The following is a 17,642-nucleotide window of genomic DNA, read 5'->3' on the forward strand; positions in this document are numbered from 1 at the left end:
GCCCTGCTGATGCCCCAACCCAGCCTCACGAGCCCCCTGACCAGCCACTTTTCCCTCCCTACTGCCCTGACACCTTTGCTCCGCCTCAAAGCTCTTCTCCCCACACCTACAAGGCTCTCCCCATCAGCTCCTCCTCACCCACTCAAATCTCACATTTCCAAGGAGGTGAGCGTTAGACCTTGCCTGGCTCCCCACCATCCTGTCCTGATGGTGTGCACGGGCACTCTGGCCTCCAGTGTGTGCTGCACTTGCAGCGTGTGGCCCCCCACACCCAGAACCACAGCCGTGAAGGCAGCTCACCAACCCCTCCCAAGATGCCCACACAAAACAGGCTCTTAACAGATGACTCCTAGAAAGACAAGTGAGTGCCTGCTAAGGGGCTGTGAACCCATGTGTAAGACATATACAGATGTAAAAACATTTAATTTGTCCCTGAAAGTTGACTGAAAACCAGTGTCAAATATAGTATATACAGCAAAGATGCTCTCATTCAATGTAGAGCCATATGTATTTATTTGCAAAAATCCATTTTCAGTTTTGACTGAAATGTTGACAAAAGCCAAATACTGATCTCAAAACTGCTGTAGCACAAAAGCTTAAACTAAGATTATTTACTGACAAAACAGTCACTAACCTCTTATACATTCTTCTGTATTTTGCTTGCTTCGTCATGTGTGGATTAGTACAGCAGTACACACATTTAACACAAAACAGACAGTAGTGTCCTGAAGTAAGGGCCCGGGAAGGCGGCCTCCTCCCTGCTGCCCCAGCCCTTACTCAGAACCCTGCCCTGGGGAGGACAACCCTTCCTGCCCCACTTCCACTCTGCACCCCAGTCCAACCCTGCCTGCCCTCAGATGCTTCTGGCCAGCACACTGGCCTTGCATCTGCCTGGAACCCACCCCTCCCCATCCTTGCATCTGGCTCTTACTCCCCTTTCAAGAACAGATGCGAAGATGTCTCTTGCAATAAGCCACCCCCCACCAAAACCCTCACACCTCGGGCAACCAGAGCACCCCTGGTGTTTTCCCCACCGACGGATTCATCACACTTTACTGACCTCCAAACCACAACCTGCCCCCACCCTACACCCAGCCTTGTTCCCTTTGCCAAGAATGTTCTTCCCCCAACGAATTCCTACTCTGCCTAAAGGAGGCTCCTCTGATCCCTCAGCCCTCATCTATTTCCTTCGCTGTCCCTGCAGGGTGTCCACAGGTGTGTGTTTTCACGCGTGTATTTAGTCAGTAGGTGTCCTCCTGCTCCGAGTTTGTGCAGGTTTTGTTCTCTACCGTATCGCTAAAACCGAGCACACAGTACATGTTCATGTGATTTGTTGAAAAAACAAAAGAGCAAATGAGACGCCCAGGGTAGGCCGCCGAGCCCAACAGAGAGTGAGGAGGTTGAGGAACCTGGTTCCTAGACACCATAAGCGCGGCGCCGTCGGCACGCTCCTCCTTGGTCCCGGGCACCCCTAGCCGCGGGGCGCGGCGGCCCCAGCGGTCCTGCCTACCTCGGAGTCCCGGTTGAGGCGGTACACGTAGAGCTGCGAGGTCCCGGCCACCACGAGGTTGCGCTCGCTGTTGTTAAAGAAGTTGCAGTACATGGAGAACTCGAGGCCGGTGGGCGGATGCGCCTGCTTGTACACGGCGTACATGGCGCCGCGCTCGGGCTGCACAGGAAGGAGACAGGGTGAGTAGAACTCCCGCCGGCGCCCTCCTGGCTGTTGGAGCCGGCTGACGGGGGACCTGTACGGCACCGAACACGGTCCGCCCAGACGCGGAAGCCGCGCGCCGAGGTTCCGGGTCCTGCGCCTGCGCAGCTCCGCCGAAGCGCGGCGGCGGCGGCGGGGAACTCAGCGGCCCCTGGCGGCTGGGGGCAGCCTCGCGGCTCCGCTCCTGGGCTCCGCATACAGCGCCGCGAAAACCCAGCTCGTGGGAGATCCCGGGTTTCACTGCGGAGGACGCAGAGCCGGCTGGAAGCCGGACGGTGGCTGGGCGGCTCAGGGCTGGCTGGTCAGGACCTGCCCGTCCCCCGGATCCCAGAATGGGGTCACTGCCGAGGGTCTCTCCCGCAAGAAGAGGCGAGGTCTCAGGCGCCCTGCCAGATGCTGGCAGCAGTGTGGAGGCCGGGGGAGCAGAGACCCCCCCGGGCGCAAACACGCCCCGAATTATGCCCTGGAGGCTGCCGCAAGCGTGGCGGAGCCCGACTAGCACAGGAGTCAGGAGAGCTTCCTGGAGGCGTCTTGTCCTGTCCCTGCTCAGCATTGCCCCCGCAGGACGACACCCCCCCCCCCCCGCCCCGACACCAGCACCAGAAGGCGAACCCACGACGCGGGGCCCTGGCGTGCCCCTCTACGAGCCCCTCCCCTGAGGACACCTTTTCACCCGTCTTGCCCACTGCTCCCTCCCAAGGCTTGGTAGTTGCCCGCTTCGAGGGCCCTGGAGCCAGGACCACTACGGGGAGCTAGGCAGACCTCTCTTCACTTGGCTCGGCAGGGACGCGCCCCAGGTACCCTCCAACAGGTATGGGATTTATTTATTTATTTATTTATTTTTAGTATGGGATTTAGAAAGGGTAAAAAGAACAACTTCCCCCCCCTTTTTGGCTGCTCCGTGACTTGCAGGGTCTTATTTCCCTGCCTAGGGATGGAATAGAGAAAACTGAGCGTGGAAGAATTGATGCTTCTGAACTGTGGTATTGGAGAAGACTCGAGAGTCCCTTGGACTGCAAGATCAAACCAGTCTATCCTAAAGGAAATCAGTCTTAAATATTCATCGGAAGGACTGACTCTGAAGCTGAAACTCAGATACTTTGGCCACCTGATGCGAAGAACTGACTCATTTGAAAAGATCCTGATGCTGGGAAAGATTGAAGGCAGGAGGAGAAGAGAACGACAGAGGATGAGATGGTTGGATGGCATCACCGACTTGAGGGACATGAGTTCGAGCAAGCTCTGGGAGTTAGTGACGGACAGGGAAGCCGGGCGTGCTGCAGTTCACTGGGATGCAAAGAGTGGGACACGACTGACTGAACTGAATGAAGGGATGGAATCTGTGCCCTCTGCAGTGAAGAGGGGAAGCTCAGAGCCCTAACCATTGGACTGTCAGGGAATTTCCAAGAAATGAAATCTTAAGAAATAAAACAAGTAAGAAAATATAGGCAAAGCCAAGAAAATAGCAAAGTATGTGTTTGTTGCATCCAGACCTGCACACTTAGTCATGTCAGCGACAAGACTTGAGCTGTGTACCAAGGGGTCACTTGGGTGCCTGGATAGGTGTGTGACCCCTGAACCACACCAGTGCCTTTAAAAGTCATAACAAAATTGAACCCTGAAGAGAGGTGTGGACAGGGGCAGGGCTTATCATGGGCCTGGGAGAACACAAGCAGCCCTTCCTAGAATTACTGAGGCCTTTAACTGTGTCCACATGTCAGCAGGCCCTCCGTGGGGAGCCTGCCTCCCAGATTCACTATTGTATGTCATGCATTTACAGGTATTTTTTTGTGATAGAAGTTGTGGGGGAGTGGGGAGTAGCTGCTACTCTCCCCACTCAAGCCCCTTCTCTTGTAGGAAAATAAGTCCCCCTCCCCCTCAGCCCTACATGGCCCCCTGGAGGGCTGTGTCTGAAGGGGCTGCTTTAAAGTAGTTTGGGTATTGAGGTCAGACAGCAATGAAGAGTCACGACTTATCTTGCTTCCTTGTAAAACAGCATCTGAGTTTCATCCCTGTGTCATTATCCCTCATTTTTTGAGAAACTGGTCCTTTTTGTCATTTGTCATGTTCTCCTCCCTCCAAATCTTGATCTGGGAGTAGCAGAGGTATATCCCCTGCCCCTCACCCAACATAAAAGCGGCGCTGGTTTGTCTCCATATGGATCTGGAGCTCCTGCTTCTAGTCTGGTGTTGTCCTCAGAGACTTGCCTTTTTCTGGTGGAAACGTTTTTAAGTATTTTTTTAAAATATTTGTTAAATATTTAAAATAATCTGAATTTGTGTCCAGAGATACTCAGCCAGTCATCTCCCCATTTAAAACTCAGAGGTATTTTCATCCCTGTGAGAGCACTCTCCAACCCAAGGCTTCTCTGTCTTGCTTGTGCTGAACCAGGTGGGCGACTGTCTCAGAGGTTTTCTCTCGCTTTTGCCCAAACTCCACCTAACAAAGTTCTGAGAGCTTGAAAAAAGGCATTAAAAAAACAAACAAAACTGGAGCCAGGGCTTCCCTGGTGGCTCAGTGGCAAAGAATCTGCCTGCCAATGCAGGAGACATGGGTTGGATCCCAGATCCAGGAAGATCCTACATGCTGCAGAGCTACTAAGCCTGTGTGCCACAACTATTAAGCCTGGGAACCACAAAGGCTGAGCCCACGTGCTGCAAATACTGAAGCCCAAGTGTCCTAGAGTCCATACTTCTCAACAAGAGAATCCACCACAGTGAGAAGCACACACACCGCAACTGGAGAGTGGCCCATGATCCCCACAACTGGAGAAAAGCCTGAGCAGCAACGAAGGATGGAGCTTCGCTGTGACGAAGACCCAGTACAGCCACAACTAAACAAACCAAAAAAAAATCAACCAGCCATAGCCACCCCGAGGATGTGCTAGAGGAAGGAGTGGGCAAAGCTGGGGCCGTGGCCAGGACACTAGCCCTCCTCGTCCGAGTCAGACGGGCAGTCATGGCACTCATATCACAGGGCAACTGTGACGGCTAAACAGCTCAGCGACCACAGAACCCTCAGATTCAGCCTGGCACGTGGTACACGCCCTCACAATATGCGATGTGTCTGTGGGAGAACGGGGCCCAGGGTGGAGAGAGCCAGAGGCACTGAAGCAGCTCCATCTTGGGAAGAGCTGCAGCAGGCGGGCAGGAAGCGAGGAGGAGGGTCGGGGGCGGGAGGTTGCAGTCCTGAGTGGACACCAGGTCCTACCTGCTGCCCGAGCCCTGGACCCACTTCTCTGGGTTTCACTTCACATACATCACAGACGCGGGTCTGAGGCTGGTTTCTTGGAGGGCCCTGAGCTCGACTGTCCTGACTCCCCCTCAGGCACCAGGCACTGCTGTGGGGAGAGGCCGCCCCACCTGTCGACCTTTCTTGGTGGGAAACCCTCCTCCCCTGGGGAGGCGAGATGAGGCGAGCAGACTGGGCTCCAAGAACAAGAGCATTTATTGAAGCTGTGAACTGGGGCGCAGGGGAGGGTTTGGGGCGATCCAGAAGATATCCCATCTGAAGGGCTGCTAGAGCCCAGGGTCAGGAGCCAGAGCCAAGGGTCGAGGGGGCAGAAGCTCTCAGAAGGCGATGTTATCCTCATACAGCGACAGCAGCAGCAGGACGGTCCAGCCGCCCAGCAGGCCAACGTTGTGGAGCAAGAAGAGGAGCCAGGGCCGCTGGTCGCGCACGTTCAGCATGGCCGGGAGCTAAGGACGGGGCCTGGGTCAGGGCCGGCTCAGAGCGCCCGCCTAGCGCCCGCCCGGGGCAGCCCCAGACCGCCCGGCTCTGACCATGTCGCAGAGCGCCACGTAGAGGAAGAGGCCGGCGGCCACCGCCAGGATCCAGGTCTCGCCGTCTTCGCCTACGCCGGCCGCGAGCGCAACGTAGAGGCCGATGAAGGCCGTGAGCGCCGAGGTCAAGTTCAGGAGCAGCGCGCGGCGCACCGACAGCCCCGAGTGCAGCAGGGCTGCGAAGTCCCCTGGGGCGGGCGGTGGGGGTGGTTTAGTCGCTCCGTCGTGTCCGATTCTTGAGACCCCATGGGCCGTAACCCCCCAGACCCCTCTGTCCATGGGATTCTCCAGGCAAGAGTACTGGAGTGGGTTGCCATTCCCTTCTCCAGGGGATTTTCCCGACCCAGGGATAGAACCCGGGTCTCCTGCACGGCAGGCGAATTCTTTACAGTCTGAGCCAAGAGGCGCGGGCGGGGCTGGGGTCAGGTCGAGGGCCGCGCCCACTCCCCGACAGTCCCGCCCAACTGCACGGCCGACCAGCCACACCCAGACCCCCGCAGCGGGCAGGCGCCGCCCCGGCCGGCGGGAACTCCGCAAGGCTCACCCAACTCGTGGGGCACCTCGTGGCAGAACACGGCCAGCGAGGTGGCCAGCCCCGTCTTCCAGGAGGACAGAAAGGCGGCTCCCACTGCCAGCCCGTCGGCGAAGTTGTGCACGGCGTCGCCCAGCGTGATCACGTAGGGCAGCAGTCTCAGCTCTGCGGGCGCGGCGGGCGTGGGTGAGCGTCTGCCCTGGTCCGCTCCTCCGCCCCGCCCCCGTGCCTGCGCCGCGCACCGAGACTCTGACCCCCAACGGTCCGGGGCCTCCCTCAGGGCTCACCTGGGCTCAGTCTCCGGGGCTCCGGGCTCAGCAGCTCGGGGCTCTCCTCCGCCACCTGGAGGGGAGACCGGGTCGGGGGGCGGGTCGTATAGATTAGACTCAGGGCGGGAAGGTGGAGGAGGCACGCGCGGAGCCAAGTCCCCAGATCAGGCCAGGGGCGGAAGCCCTGGAGGGGTGACTGGAAGCACAGACAGGGCTCCGCCGCGGGGGGAGAGGCACGGCAGGGCGGGCTCACCAGGTCTGCGCGAGAGCCCTCGTGGAGCTGCTTCGGCTGCCGGAGGTTGCTGGGCGCCAGGGGCAGGGACATGCCATGGCTGTGGCCGCCGTGACTGTGGCCATGACTGCAGGCCCCATCCTTTGGGTCCTGCCGGGACAGCGGCTCAGGATCCACCGAGTCTCCCCCACCCCTCCCTGCACCACGTCCAACCCCCAAGCACCTGACCTCAGGGTCCAGGGGCAGCAAGAGGTTGAAGAGGCTCTCGAACAGGAAGAAGGCATAGAGCCCACCCAGCACAGCTAGGAGGTGCCACGTGGGCTGGAAACCAGGGTCCTCCCCGTCATGGGCGTGCAGCCCCAGCACCTGGTGGGGGGGGTGGGCAGAGGACACTGGACCCGGTGCCTTGGGACCTGCTCCTCCCAGAGAGGTGGGTAGAGGGGTCAGGGAGGGCCCTGGCAGGCTGGGGCAACCTTAGGCATCAAGTGCAGGAGGGCGTCACCGGTGAGCGCGCCCACAGCCATGCTCAGGAAGACCTGGATGACGTAGTGGGAGGTGGTGCTACATCTGGCACAGCTGAGGAGCACAAGCCCGAAGAGGGAGCACAGGCAGGTCAGCAGCGTGGCCAGGGAGCCGTACAGGTACCCTGGACAGGGAGGACAGTAAGCGCCTCCCTCCCAACCATGGCCCCTTGCTTTCCTGGGAGGGGCGTCCAGATCGAGTCTGGGAGGAGCAGGAGCCCCCCAAGGTTGCAGGCGGTCGGGTGCAGTCCTGGCCTCGGCTTCCTACTGGCCCCTGGCCTCAAGCCCCCATCCTCTTCCCTTGTAGTACCCCCTTCTCTGTTGCCCCTCCATCCCACTGCCTTGTTTGCCAGCCCTGGCCCCGGCTCACTGCAGCCCAGCGGCTACTTTCTCCTCCCTTTTTGGTTCTATCTCCATGCTGCCAGCCCCTTGTGCACTGCCGCGCAGGCGCAGCTAGGGAGTAGGGTGAACACTCACTCTCGGCCTGACTGAGCCGGTCCTGGGTGGGGAGCGTGGGCTGGGGGGTGCAGGCCCCGCTCAGTTGCTGCTGGAGCAGAGCCGGGCTCAGTCGGGCCCAGTCGTCCGGCGTCACCCCGGCCTGCTCAGACATTCCGTACACAGCCATGACGTCTCGAGCACTCAGGCACAGCTAGGGTGGGGGTGACAGATCTGGTGTTCAGGGCCCTGAGTGGTCCTTGGACCCCCACCTCTCTCCGGGACTCGGGCACATGGATGGCTCACCGTGTCCCATGCGCTGGCACTGCTGTTGGGGGAGGCAAGGAGCACAGGGCCCTGGCCCTTTCCCAGAGGACTGTCGTTGCTGTGGCTGTCGTGGGGCTCCGTCGCTCCGCCCAGCCCCAGGCGCTCCATCAAGACCGCCAACTCTGGCAGGAGGTGAAAATCAGAGTTTGTGGGCTCCAGCCTTGCACTCCCCAGGGGCGCGCATGCTGGGGTTCAGGGTGCTCCCTGGCCTGTAGCCCAGCTCAGGCCTCACCGTCCAGGGTGATGTTGGGGTTCTCGCTGCTGTGCTGCCGGAACACGTAGTCCACGAAGTACTGGGGAGTTGGCAGGGCACGGAAGCAGGCGCCGCTCCTGACGTGGTCCAGCAGGGCAGCCAGCACTGGGCCGGGGCTGCCGGGAGCCCCCACCCCTGCCGCCTCCGCCAGCAGCTGAGGCAGGTCCACACAGGCCTGGGGAGGAGCCGGCCTCAGTGTCTCGAGCAGCGCAGCCACAGTGGCCTCTCGCTCCGCTGTGCCCCTGGTGCCCCCGGACTCTGCTGAACCCCGGGCACCACAGCCATCCCCTTCCCAGCCCTGCCTCGTCTGGGCTCTTCCTTGGAGCCCCGGGAGCTTTCTCAGCCCCGTCGAGGATCAGGGCCCTCTCGGGGTGCCCGCGGCCCTGCCCGACTCAGTGGTGAGAGTCCACTTGTGACCCCCCAGCCCAGGGTCCCCCGAGCACCCAGAAAGGTGCTGAGGCCCAGCGCCACCCGAGTGGTCCCCCTTCTCTCAGGCCCTCTCGGGGACCCTCTTCCCCCAGTGCCTCTGGGCAGCTGGCCCAGGCGCCCACCTGCTGAGGAGCGGGCTGGCCAGCAGCGTGGGCCTGGATCTGCTGCAGCAGCCTGGTCAGGGCCGGGCTCAGGGCTTGAGGGCTCTCGAGCAGGACCAGGAGCTGATCAGCGCGGGCAGCCCAGCGGCCAGCCTGGACCTCGGCGCAGGTGCCCGCCGGGTCGCTGAGGTAGAGGGTAGCGGCGGCACTGAGGCGGGCGATGTGCCTGGGCTCCAGGGCTGGGCCCGAGGGGGCCCCGGGCTGCTCAGGCCTGCCCAGAGCCAGGGCGTCGTCCACAGACAGGCACTGTTGGCACAGGCGGGCAGGCGGGGGCCACACACGAGGGCTGCCACCCTCCTGTCCACCGTCCAGTCGCTCACAGACCCCCACCCTCCCCCGTGACAGGCGGGCATACCCACAGGGGGTCCCCCCATCCCAGGGAGGTTTCTGCCTGGAGCCATTGCCAGTTTTGGGGTGGGGAGAAGGGGGCGCTGACAGGATGGGGGCAGCCGTGGGATCCCAGAGCTGTACCACCCCTCCCCAGGGAGGGCAGGGGGCTCTGAAAGGGAGAAGAGGAAGGTGGGCTTGGGCCTGCCGGCAGGGCCCAGCATCAGGCCACCGTGCGGCCCGCCTCCTGGAGTTTGCCCGGGCCCTTTGCAGCCAGCCTCAGCCTCGGGGTGGAGCGGCGGGCTTGGGCTGGGGCCGGACCGGAGGACCCGTCGGTTGGGGGTGTTACCTTTCCACACGGCCCGTCGGCACAGTGCACACGGTCCGCCAGTGTATTTAACAGGCCGCCCAGCGCCACGCGGTCCAGAGCGCCCTGGCCCGAGGACAGCAGGGTCAGGAGACGAGCAGTGGGGGTCGCTGTCCCCGACGCCACCAGCACGACCAGCACAGCCAGCAGCGGACCCAGCCCGGGCCGGCCCAGGAGTGCCATGCTGCAACTGCCCGGTGCCCTGAGCTCAGGGTAGGCCGTGCTCGCCTGGGTGGCTGCGGGCCGCAGGAGCTGCCTGATGTGGGACTGGGGCTGGGCCGGACGGCCCGCCCGGCGAGGCTCTCCAGGCATTTCCTGTGGGGCCCTGTGATTGGCTGGCAGAGGTGTTGCTGCAGGTTAACCATTCCAGTGGCAGGTCCTCCCTGAGCACAGGGCTTTTGCCCAGGGGGGTGAGGTGGGGTCCCTGGGTGGACGGGCCTGGCTCACCCCTCAGCTCCGTCAAGGGTCTTGTTACTGAATGCAAGTCTGTGTGCATGACACATGGTGAGGTTGAAGCTTGCAGCAGAGGAAGGTTTATTGTGGTGCCGAGCAAGAACAGGTGACTCATGTTCAAAATCCCTTAAATCTCTGGATGGCTTTGGGGGGAGTCTGCAATAGGCAGAATTTGGGGAGAGGGCTTTCTCATAATTGGTTGGTGGAGAGGTAGCGGTATTGCCCTGGGTTCCCTTGTTAGCCTGGGACCTTAGTCCTGGCAGGAAAGCTCCTGAGACCCTGCCCCAAGGCTGTAGTTTCTCAACCACCCTCCTCGGTTTCTGTGTCCCGCCCTTCCCAGATTAGCAACTATTTGAACCTGACCTTTGGAATTCAGGAGAGGTCTTAGGGGACTGAAGGAAGCCTGTTTCCTGCAAGGAGAAATGGAGGACCTGGAAAGGATTTTACTGGGAAGGGCCCTACAGGTGGAGTTCAGTTTCCATCCCTGACCCCCTTTTTTAACTTCTCAATTTTGAGAACAAGTGTTGGACAACAAAGGGAATAACATTTTGGGTAGAGAGCTTAAGCATAGACTTGGCAGAGGAACTTGGTTTTATGGGGACTCGGTTTCTGTCCGGGGTTGCTTCCTGTGGTCCTCTTGCTAGGGGCTGTCCCCAGGCCAAAGGCATCTGGGCCAGAGGTTCCAGGAGACCACTGGGCCTGTCCCCCACCCCACTGGAGAGCTTGTTGGGAACTGATTCCTGTTGGACCCGCTGGCGTAATAAACTGTATTCCACTCTCTTGAGTGACCTCCGAGGTGTGTTTTTTACTCCAGATTCCACAACAGAATCAGAGGGAACTGAGATAAGGTACTGAGTCACTCTCCCTCTGTGGCCTCCAGGGAAAATCCCCAGGAAATGGCCAAAGCCCCACATAAACAGACAGGAACTGGAGCCAGGCCTCTGCCCCAGGCACTGGGCACTCCACCCCGGAAGGGGCTCTGGGGTGGGGAGAAGTGTGGCTCCCAGCCCTGCCCCTCCCTGCAGGCTCCCACTCCGGCCTTTGAACCCCTAGGCCTTATCTCTGCCTAGTTGGCTATCTGGGGAAAGGGGCAGACCCCAGGGAGCCAGTCGCCTCTGCCCAGGCAGGTCTCGGGGCAGCCTTGCCTTCTAGAGGGAGTGTTTAGGTGGCCCCTTCCATACCTGATTGGACAGACCCCTGACTGACCCTGTGGGGTGTGGTTGGGGTGGGGGAGGAGAAGCTCCAAGGGAGCTGGGAGCCCAGGCCTCGGGACTCTGTCCCAGCGTTCCGTGCCTCCTGGCCAAGCAGGAGCCATGGGCGCAGTCCTGCCTCTCCCACACTGCAGGGTGACCTTGGTAGGCCCTGAGGGGGTATGGGGAAGTGGCGGGCTTGGGAAAGAGCCTGAGGGTTCCTGGACCCCCAGTTCAATGAGGAAGGAAGCTGGAAAGATTCAAGTCCCTCTCACACAGTTGTGAAGTCCATGGGCTCAAACTGTCCCTTTTCCTACCCCACCTTGCCACGGCCATTGGGCCGGCTGGAGCTGAGCCCACCTCATCCTGCACTCTTCAGGCCTGGAGAGCTTCAGGGAAAAGGTCTCAGATCAGACATCTGGTCAGCCCCCCAGGTCCCATGTACAGGCCTGACCCCACTAGCAGGCCCCCGGACCTCAGCGCCCGTCTGTGCGGGCCCACGTTTCTCTGCTTCATGTCTGCCCCAGCCCCTCCTTCCTAGCCCAGGGCTGCCAGAGCATGTCAGCAGCTTCCCTGCACACCTGCCTATCCCCCCCCCGCCCCCAGTGCTGGGCAGACCCCCAGGTCCCTCCTGCATCAGCCCATCCAGCAAGCACCAGACGCCTTTGTTCACTGCATGATATTCACAGCAGCCCTAGAGCCCATCCCTGGATGGAGATAAAATGTGCTCTAGACATTTTTTATAGCAAGATCAGAGTTGGATCTGAGTGTCCTCACTTCAACACTAAGACCACTCTTGGTATCTTCATGTCTTCTAGACATTTTTTAAATATGGTTTGGATCATCATTCTCCATCTTTGGCTGCAAAGAATATAATCAATCTGATTTCGGTGTTGACCATCTGGTGATGTCCATGTGTAGAGTTTTCTCTTGTGTTGTTGGAAGAGGGTGTTTGCTATGACCAGTGTGTTCTCTTGGCAACAGTCTATTAGCCTTTGCCCTGCTTCTTTCTGTACTCCAAAGCCAAAATTTGCCTGTTACTCCAGGTGTTGCTTGACTTTCTACTGTTGCATTCCAGTCCCCTATAATGAAAAGGATATCTTTTTTTGAGTGTTAGTTCTATAGGGTCTTGTAGGTCTTCATAGAACCGTTCAACTTCAGCCTCTTCAGCATTACTGGTTGGGGCATAGGCTTGAATTACCATAATATTGAATGGTTTGCCTTGGAAATGAACAGAAAGCATTCTGTCATTTTTGAGATTGCATCCAAGTACTGCATTTTGGACTCTAGTTGACTATGAGGGCTACTCCATTTCTTCTAAGGGATTCTTGCCCAGAGTAGTAGATATAATGGTCATCTGAGTTAAATTCACACATTCCAGTCCATTTTAGTTCACTGATTCCTAAAATGTCAACGTGCACTCTTGCCATTTCCTGTTTGACCACTTCCAATTTGCCTTGATTCATGGACGTAACATTCCAGGTTCCTATGTTAACAAGACCAGGAGCTGACTGTGGCTCAGATCACGAACTCCTTATTGCCAAATTCAGACTTAAAAATGAAGAAAGTAGGGAAAACCACTAGACAATTCAGGTGTGACCTAAATCAAATCCCTTACGATTATACAGTGGAAGTGAGAAGTAGATTTAAGGAACTAGATCTGATAGAGAATGTGCCTGATGAACTATGGATGGAGGTTCGTGACATTATACAGGAGACAGGGATCAAGACCATCCCCAAGAAAAATGCAAAAAAGCAAAATGGCTGTCTGAGGAGGCCTTAAAAATAGCTGTGAAAAGAGGAGAAACAAAAAGCAAAGGAGAAAAGGAAAGATAAACCCATTTGAATGCAGAGTTCCAAAGAACAGCAAGGAGAAATAGGAAAGCCTTCCTCAGTGATCAGTGCAAAGAAATAGAGGAAAACAATAGAATGGGAGACTAGAGAGCTCTTCAAGAAAATTAGAGATACCAAGGGGACATTTCATGCAAAGATGGACAGAAATGCTATGGACCTAACAGTAGCAGAAGATATTAAGAAGAGGTAGCCAGAATACACAGAACTACCCAAAAAAATCTTCATGACCCAGAAAATCACGATGGTGTGATCATTTGCCCGGGTCCAGCCTCGGCAGGATCCAGGGGATACCCTCAGGATGAACAGCGTGAGAGAGAGAGAGAGAGCAGACTGGGGGTGTGCAGCTGGCAGAGTCTGGCAATGCTTTATTTTTTACTGTAGCTTTTATACCCTAAATTAGTACATTTCTAAGGGGAAGATAGTTTAACATTACATCAGCTTGTTCTTCATGAAACCAGGGTGTTCTCTGCATACTTCTTTGTTTATGAGGGTCTTGTACATTATCGTCTGGCCTTGGGGCCTATTAACATTTTATGCAAGTCAGGTGAATGTAAACCTATTTTCTGTTTCTCTGGTGACCTTAACTGAAAGGTAGCAGTCTCATAGGGCAACAGTACAGAGTAGAAGTATAACCTTGTTAACACAAAAATTAATCCTTCTGCAGAAGTTGTCAATTGCATTTATCTAAGAAGTTTACCCCACACAGACTCTGCGGCTTCAGTGAGGCAGGCTCTGCCTAGCATTCCTGGCTAACAATTAGCAACCATCTCATTGTTACCACACTAGGGCTAAGTTCTTATTTCTCTAGATCTTTAACTATATTAACAATGGTTTCTATAACACAACCTTAGCACATTAAAAGCAAAAACACAGCGAGCAAAACACAGCAAGCAAACGTCAACCCAATAACCACCTTTAGAATAATTTTTCTTATGTTTTCTAATAGGACTCCTTCACCCCTCAAAAATGCTCTATGTTTATTAGGGCTTTTATATAATCAGGTTCTGTATGCTATCTTATGATTAGGATATTATAAGGAATCATGCATATTAGTACCAAGGGCATAAATGCATTTGGCTAACAAACTACCAGCAAAGGAGTTTAAATCAAAACACTCCTTTCACCCTGGGTAATCTCATAAAATACCACCACCTGGGAAACTTATTAAAGTTCTAAATTGATTCTTATTTGGGAAGAGATTGGGGGAGGCCTTCTGCCTCACAGAAATTAGGGAGTAGTCTATTGAAGCAGGCATCAGAAAGACAGATATCATCTTTAAGGTGAGCGCCGGGGGCAGCTTTTCGAAATCCCTGAAAACCTGATCTGCCTTGCCTGTCAGGCTTTCTCCTCGTGACCTTGTCATGGGTGGGATCTCGTGAGCTGGCCTTTTCAAAACCCCTGAAAACCTGATCTGCCTTGCCCATCAGGTTTTCTCCCTCATGGCCTTGTCGTGGGTAGGGTCTCATGTGTTGGCTCCCGGCAATCATTCACCTAGAGCCAGACATCCTGGAATGTGAAGTCTAGTGGGCCTTAGGAGGCATCACTACGAACAAAGCTAGTGGAGGTGATGGAACTCCAATTCAGCTATTTCAAATCCTAAAAGATGATGCTGTGAAAGTGCTTCACTCAATATGTCAGCAAATTTGAAAAACTCAGCAGTGGCCACAGGGCTGGAAAGGGTCAGTTTTCATTCCAATCCCAAAGAAAGGTAATGCCAAAGAATGCTCAAGTGAGCGAGTGAGTGAAAGAGACTCAGTCGTGTCCGACTCTTTGCAACCCAATGGACTATACAGTCCATGGAATTCTCCAGGCCAGAATACTGGACTGGGTTGCTTTTTCCTTCTTCAAAGAGTGCCCAAACTACTCAATTGCACTCGTCTCACACCCTAGTAAAGCAATGCTCAAAATTCTCCAAGTCAGGCTTCAACAATACGTGAACCGTGAACTTCCAGATGTTCAAGCTGGATTTAGAAAAGACGGAGGAACCAGAGATCAGATTGCCAACATCCATTGAATCATTGAAAAAGCAAGAGAGTTCCAGAAAAACATCTACTTCTGCTTTATTGATTATGCCAAAGCCTTTGACTGTGTGGAGCACAACAAACTGGGAAATTCTGAAAGAGATGGGAATTCCAGACTACCTGTCCTGCCTCTTGAGAAACCTGTATGCAGGTCAGGAAGCAACAGTTAGAACTGGACATGGAACAATAGACTGGTTCCAAATAGGAAAAGGAGTATGCCAAGGCTGTATATTGTCACCCTGCTTATTTAACTTATATGGAGTACATCATGAGAAACGTTGGACTGGATGAAGCACAAGCTGGAATCAAGAAATATCAATAACCTCAGATATGCAGATGACACCACCCTTATGGCAGAAAGTGGAAGAACTAAAGAGCCTCTCGAAGAAAATCAAAGAGGAGAGTGAAAAAGTTGGCTTAAAAGCTCAACATTGAGAAAAGTAAGATCATAGCATCCGTTCCCATCTCTTCATGGCAAATAGATGGGGAAACAGTGACAGACTTTATTTCAGTGGCAGACTTTATTTTTCTGGACTCCAAAATCACTGCAGATGGTGACTGCAGCCATGAAATTAAAGGACACTTACTCCTCGGAAGAAAAGTTATGACCAAACTAGGCAGGATATTAAAAAGCAGAGACATTACTTTGCCAAAAAAGGTCAAGGCCATGGTTTCCAGTGGTCATGTATGGATGTCCGAGTTGGGACTACAAAGAAAGCTGAGCACTGAATTGATGCTTTTGAACTGTGGTGTTGGAGAAGACTCTTGAGTGTCCCTTGGAGTGCAAAGAGATCCAACCAGTCCATCCTAAAGGAGATCAGTCCTGAATATTCATTGGAAGGACTGATCCTGAAATTCCAATACTTTGGCCACCTGATGTGAAGAACTGACTCATTGGAAAAGACCCTGATACTGGGAAAGATTGAAGGCAGGAGAAGGGGATGACAGAGGATGAGATGGTTAGATGGCATCACCAACTCAATGGATATGAGTTTGAGTAAACTCCGGGAGTTGGTGATAGACAGGGAGGCCTGGCGTGTTGCAGTCTGTTGACTAAAAGTTTTATTTGGGGTAAAATGAGGACTGCAGCCCGGGAGGCAGCATCTCAGCTCTGAGAAACTGCTCCAAAGTGGCAGTGGGGGAAAGTCAATAAATAAGGTTTTGGTGAAGGGGGAGTTCAATACCATGAAGCACTCATTTTACAAAACGTTTTTTGTTAGTCATGAGGATCTGATGTCACCATGAAGGGATTTATTTAGTGCTTCTCTAGATGTGAGGAGATGCAAGGATTGAGATCATAAAATCTGTTCCTAAAAACATCCAACCATCTAAAGACCCGTCCCACCAGATTCCCTGGAGCTCAGAATGCCTCACTCCACCCTGAACTCCCTCAGGGGTTGTTGAAGGTCAACAGCTATAGCAGCATGGGGTTCAATCTCTGTAGAGGCAGATGGCAAATGCTTTTGTTGTTCAGTCGGTGGCAAGGCTCTTGGTAAGTACCAATTTGTAGTTAACAAGTCCATGGGGTCGCAAAGAGTTGGACAAGACTGAGAGACCAAACTGAACTGATTCTTCATACTTAGAGGTCTCTAGAATTTTCAGAATCCAGAATGGTAGGTGGAGGCGGCGGGAGCAGTGGGGGCCCATGAGAAGGGTTCTGGAGATGGGTGGAGGCAATGAAACCCCAAGGACCCTCCCTGGCCCTCTGCTCCTAGGGCTCCCTAGATAGCAGGGCTTTGGGGCTCAGCCCCACCCACTCTCTCAAGGTCACTGGGAGGAGCCCTGAGGGCCAAAGGAGCCTCGGGCCTCCCCAAACTCAAGCCTGAGTGCAATTCCTGAGTTCTCTGGAGCAGCGGCCAAGACTGTGGGCACCACACACAGCACAGTCCACACTCACAAGGTCAGCCACCAGCGGCCACCCTGCTCTCACACACAGACACACGGACACACACGCGTGAGCTCTGCTCCCTGCAACACACACACACACACACAGCTCTGAGAGCCTCGCTGGCATCCAGGACTCCTGGGTTTAATCCTAAACCCTCACCAGCCAGTCCCCACCCCCGCCCGTCTTCCTGCACCCCTCTCCTCCTTTTCCAGCAGCCCCACTCATTCCCCTCATCCTCTGCTCATGCTGAGTCCACAGGAAGCGCACCTCCTCACTGCCCCCTTGAAACACCACACTTTACCTTGTTGCTTTTAGAAGCCAGATATGAAGAACCACTAAGAAAATGTTACAGTGAAACTCTGGCTTGCCCCTCGTCCCAACACCATAGCTGCTGAGACTAACCCACCTTGGCACCCAGAGCCTTGGTCTCTGGTTTGCTGCTGTCTGCCTGAAGGGCATGGATGTGAACAGCATGGGCCTGAGGCCCTGGAGCGGGCACAGGGAGCAGGGGGTGCTTCCCCACCAGGCGTTGGGTAAGGCCAGGCCAGGGGTTCCGAGCTGTCCACTGGCTCTGCTCCTGGGTGAGGACCACCCTTGGCGGCTATCAGCTGGGTCTCCAGGGAGGCCTGTGCGAGGACGGGCCCTGCTGCAAAGGCATAAGCCTGCCCCAGCTGCCCGTCTCCAGGGCCGAGAGATGCTGCTGGGGCTGTGGCCACACTGCCAAGCCCAGGCAGCACAGCCTCCTGCTCTCAACTGGGGGTGGCTGTGGCTAGCAGACTTAGTCACCCCTGCCTGTTTGTCAGACTGTGCCCACCAGGGAGGCCAATGCCTGCTCCCAGGGCCCAGAGGACAGACAGGGAAGGGCTGGAGGGGGAGGAGTGCCCTCAGCA

General features: G+C 55.8%; 2 protein-coding genes across 4 annotated transcripts in view; both read right to left on the reverse strand.

The window, feature by feature from the left end:
* Positions 1–1,759, reverse strand: part of CPSF1 (cleavage and polyadenylation specific factor 1) — a 14,759-nt gene extending 13,000 nt beyond the window's left edge. For all 3 annotated transcript variants that reach the window (XM_065903541.1, XM_065903540.1, XM_065903539.1), the window contains exon 1: positions 1,511–1,759. In XM_065903541.1, coding sequence (XP_065759613.1) covers positions 1,511–1,654 — 144 coding nt within the window. In that variant the 5' untranslated portion in view covers positions 1,655–1,759. The remainder of the gene's footprint in view (positions 1–1,510) is intronic.
* A 3,397-nt stretch (positions 1,760–5,156) lies between these two features.
* Positions 5,157–9,599, reverse strand: SLC39A4 (solute carrier family 39 member 4). Its single transcript, XM_065903093.1, has 12 exons — positions 9,329–9,599; positions 8,614–8,898; positions 8,042–8,237; positions 7,789–7,931; positions 7,525–7,696; positions 7,000–7,172; positions 6,755–6,892; positions 6,548–6,676; positions 6,313–6,367; positions 6,038–6,190; positions 5,494–5,681; positions 5,157–5,409 (listed from the first exon to the last, which is right to left on the reverse strand). Exons 1-12 carry the CDS (start codon positions 9,527–9,529, stop codon positions 5,281–5,283), a joined length of 1,962 nt encoding a protein of 653 aa, XP_065759165.1. The 5' UTR covers positions 9,530–9,599; the 3' UTR covers positions 5,157–5,280.
* Between the last annotated feature and the right edge of the window lie 8,043 nt (positions 9,600–17,642).

Source organism: Muntiacus reevesi, chromosome 12, assembly GCF_963930625.1.
Source record: "Muntiacus reevesi chromosome 12, mMunRee1.1, whole genome shotgun sequence".
Lineage (NCBI taxonomy): Eukaryota > Metazoa > Chordata > Mammalia > Artiodactyla > Cervidae > Muntiacus > Muntiacus reevesi.

Bases quoted from the DNA above. Each gene is read 5' to 3' on its own strand.
- SLC39A4 (XM_065903093.1), bottom strand. From the start codon at position 9,529: ATGGCACTCCTGGGCCGGCCCGGGCTGGGTCCGCTGCTGGCTGTGCTG. The intron at 6,893-6,999 runs GTTGCCCCAGCC...CCCCCCCACCAG, and splicing joins TCCTGCACTTGATGCCTAAG to GTGCTGGGGCTGCACGCCCA. The intron at 6,677-6,754 runs GTCAGGTGCTTG...CTGTCCCGGCAG, and splicing joins TGCTGCCCCTGGACCCTGAG to GACCCAAAGGATGGGGCCTG.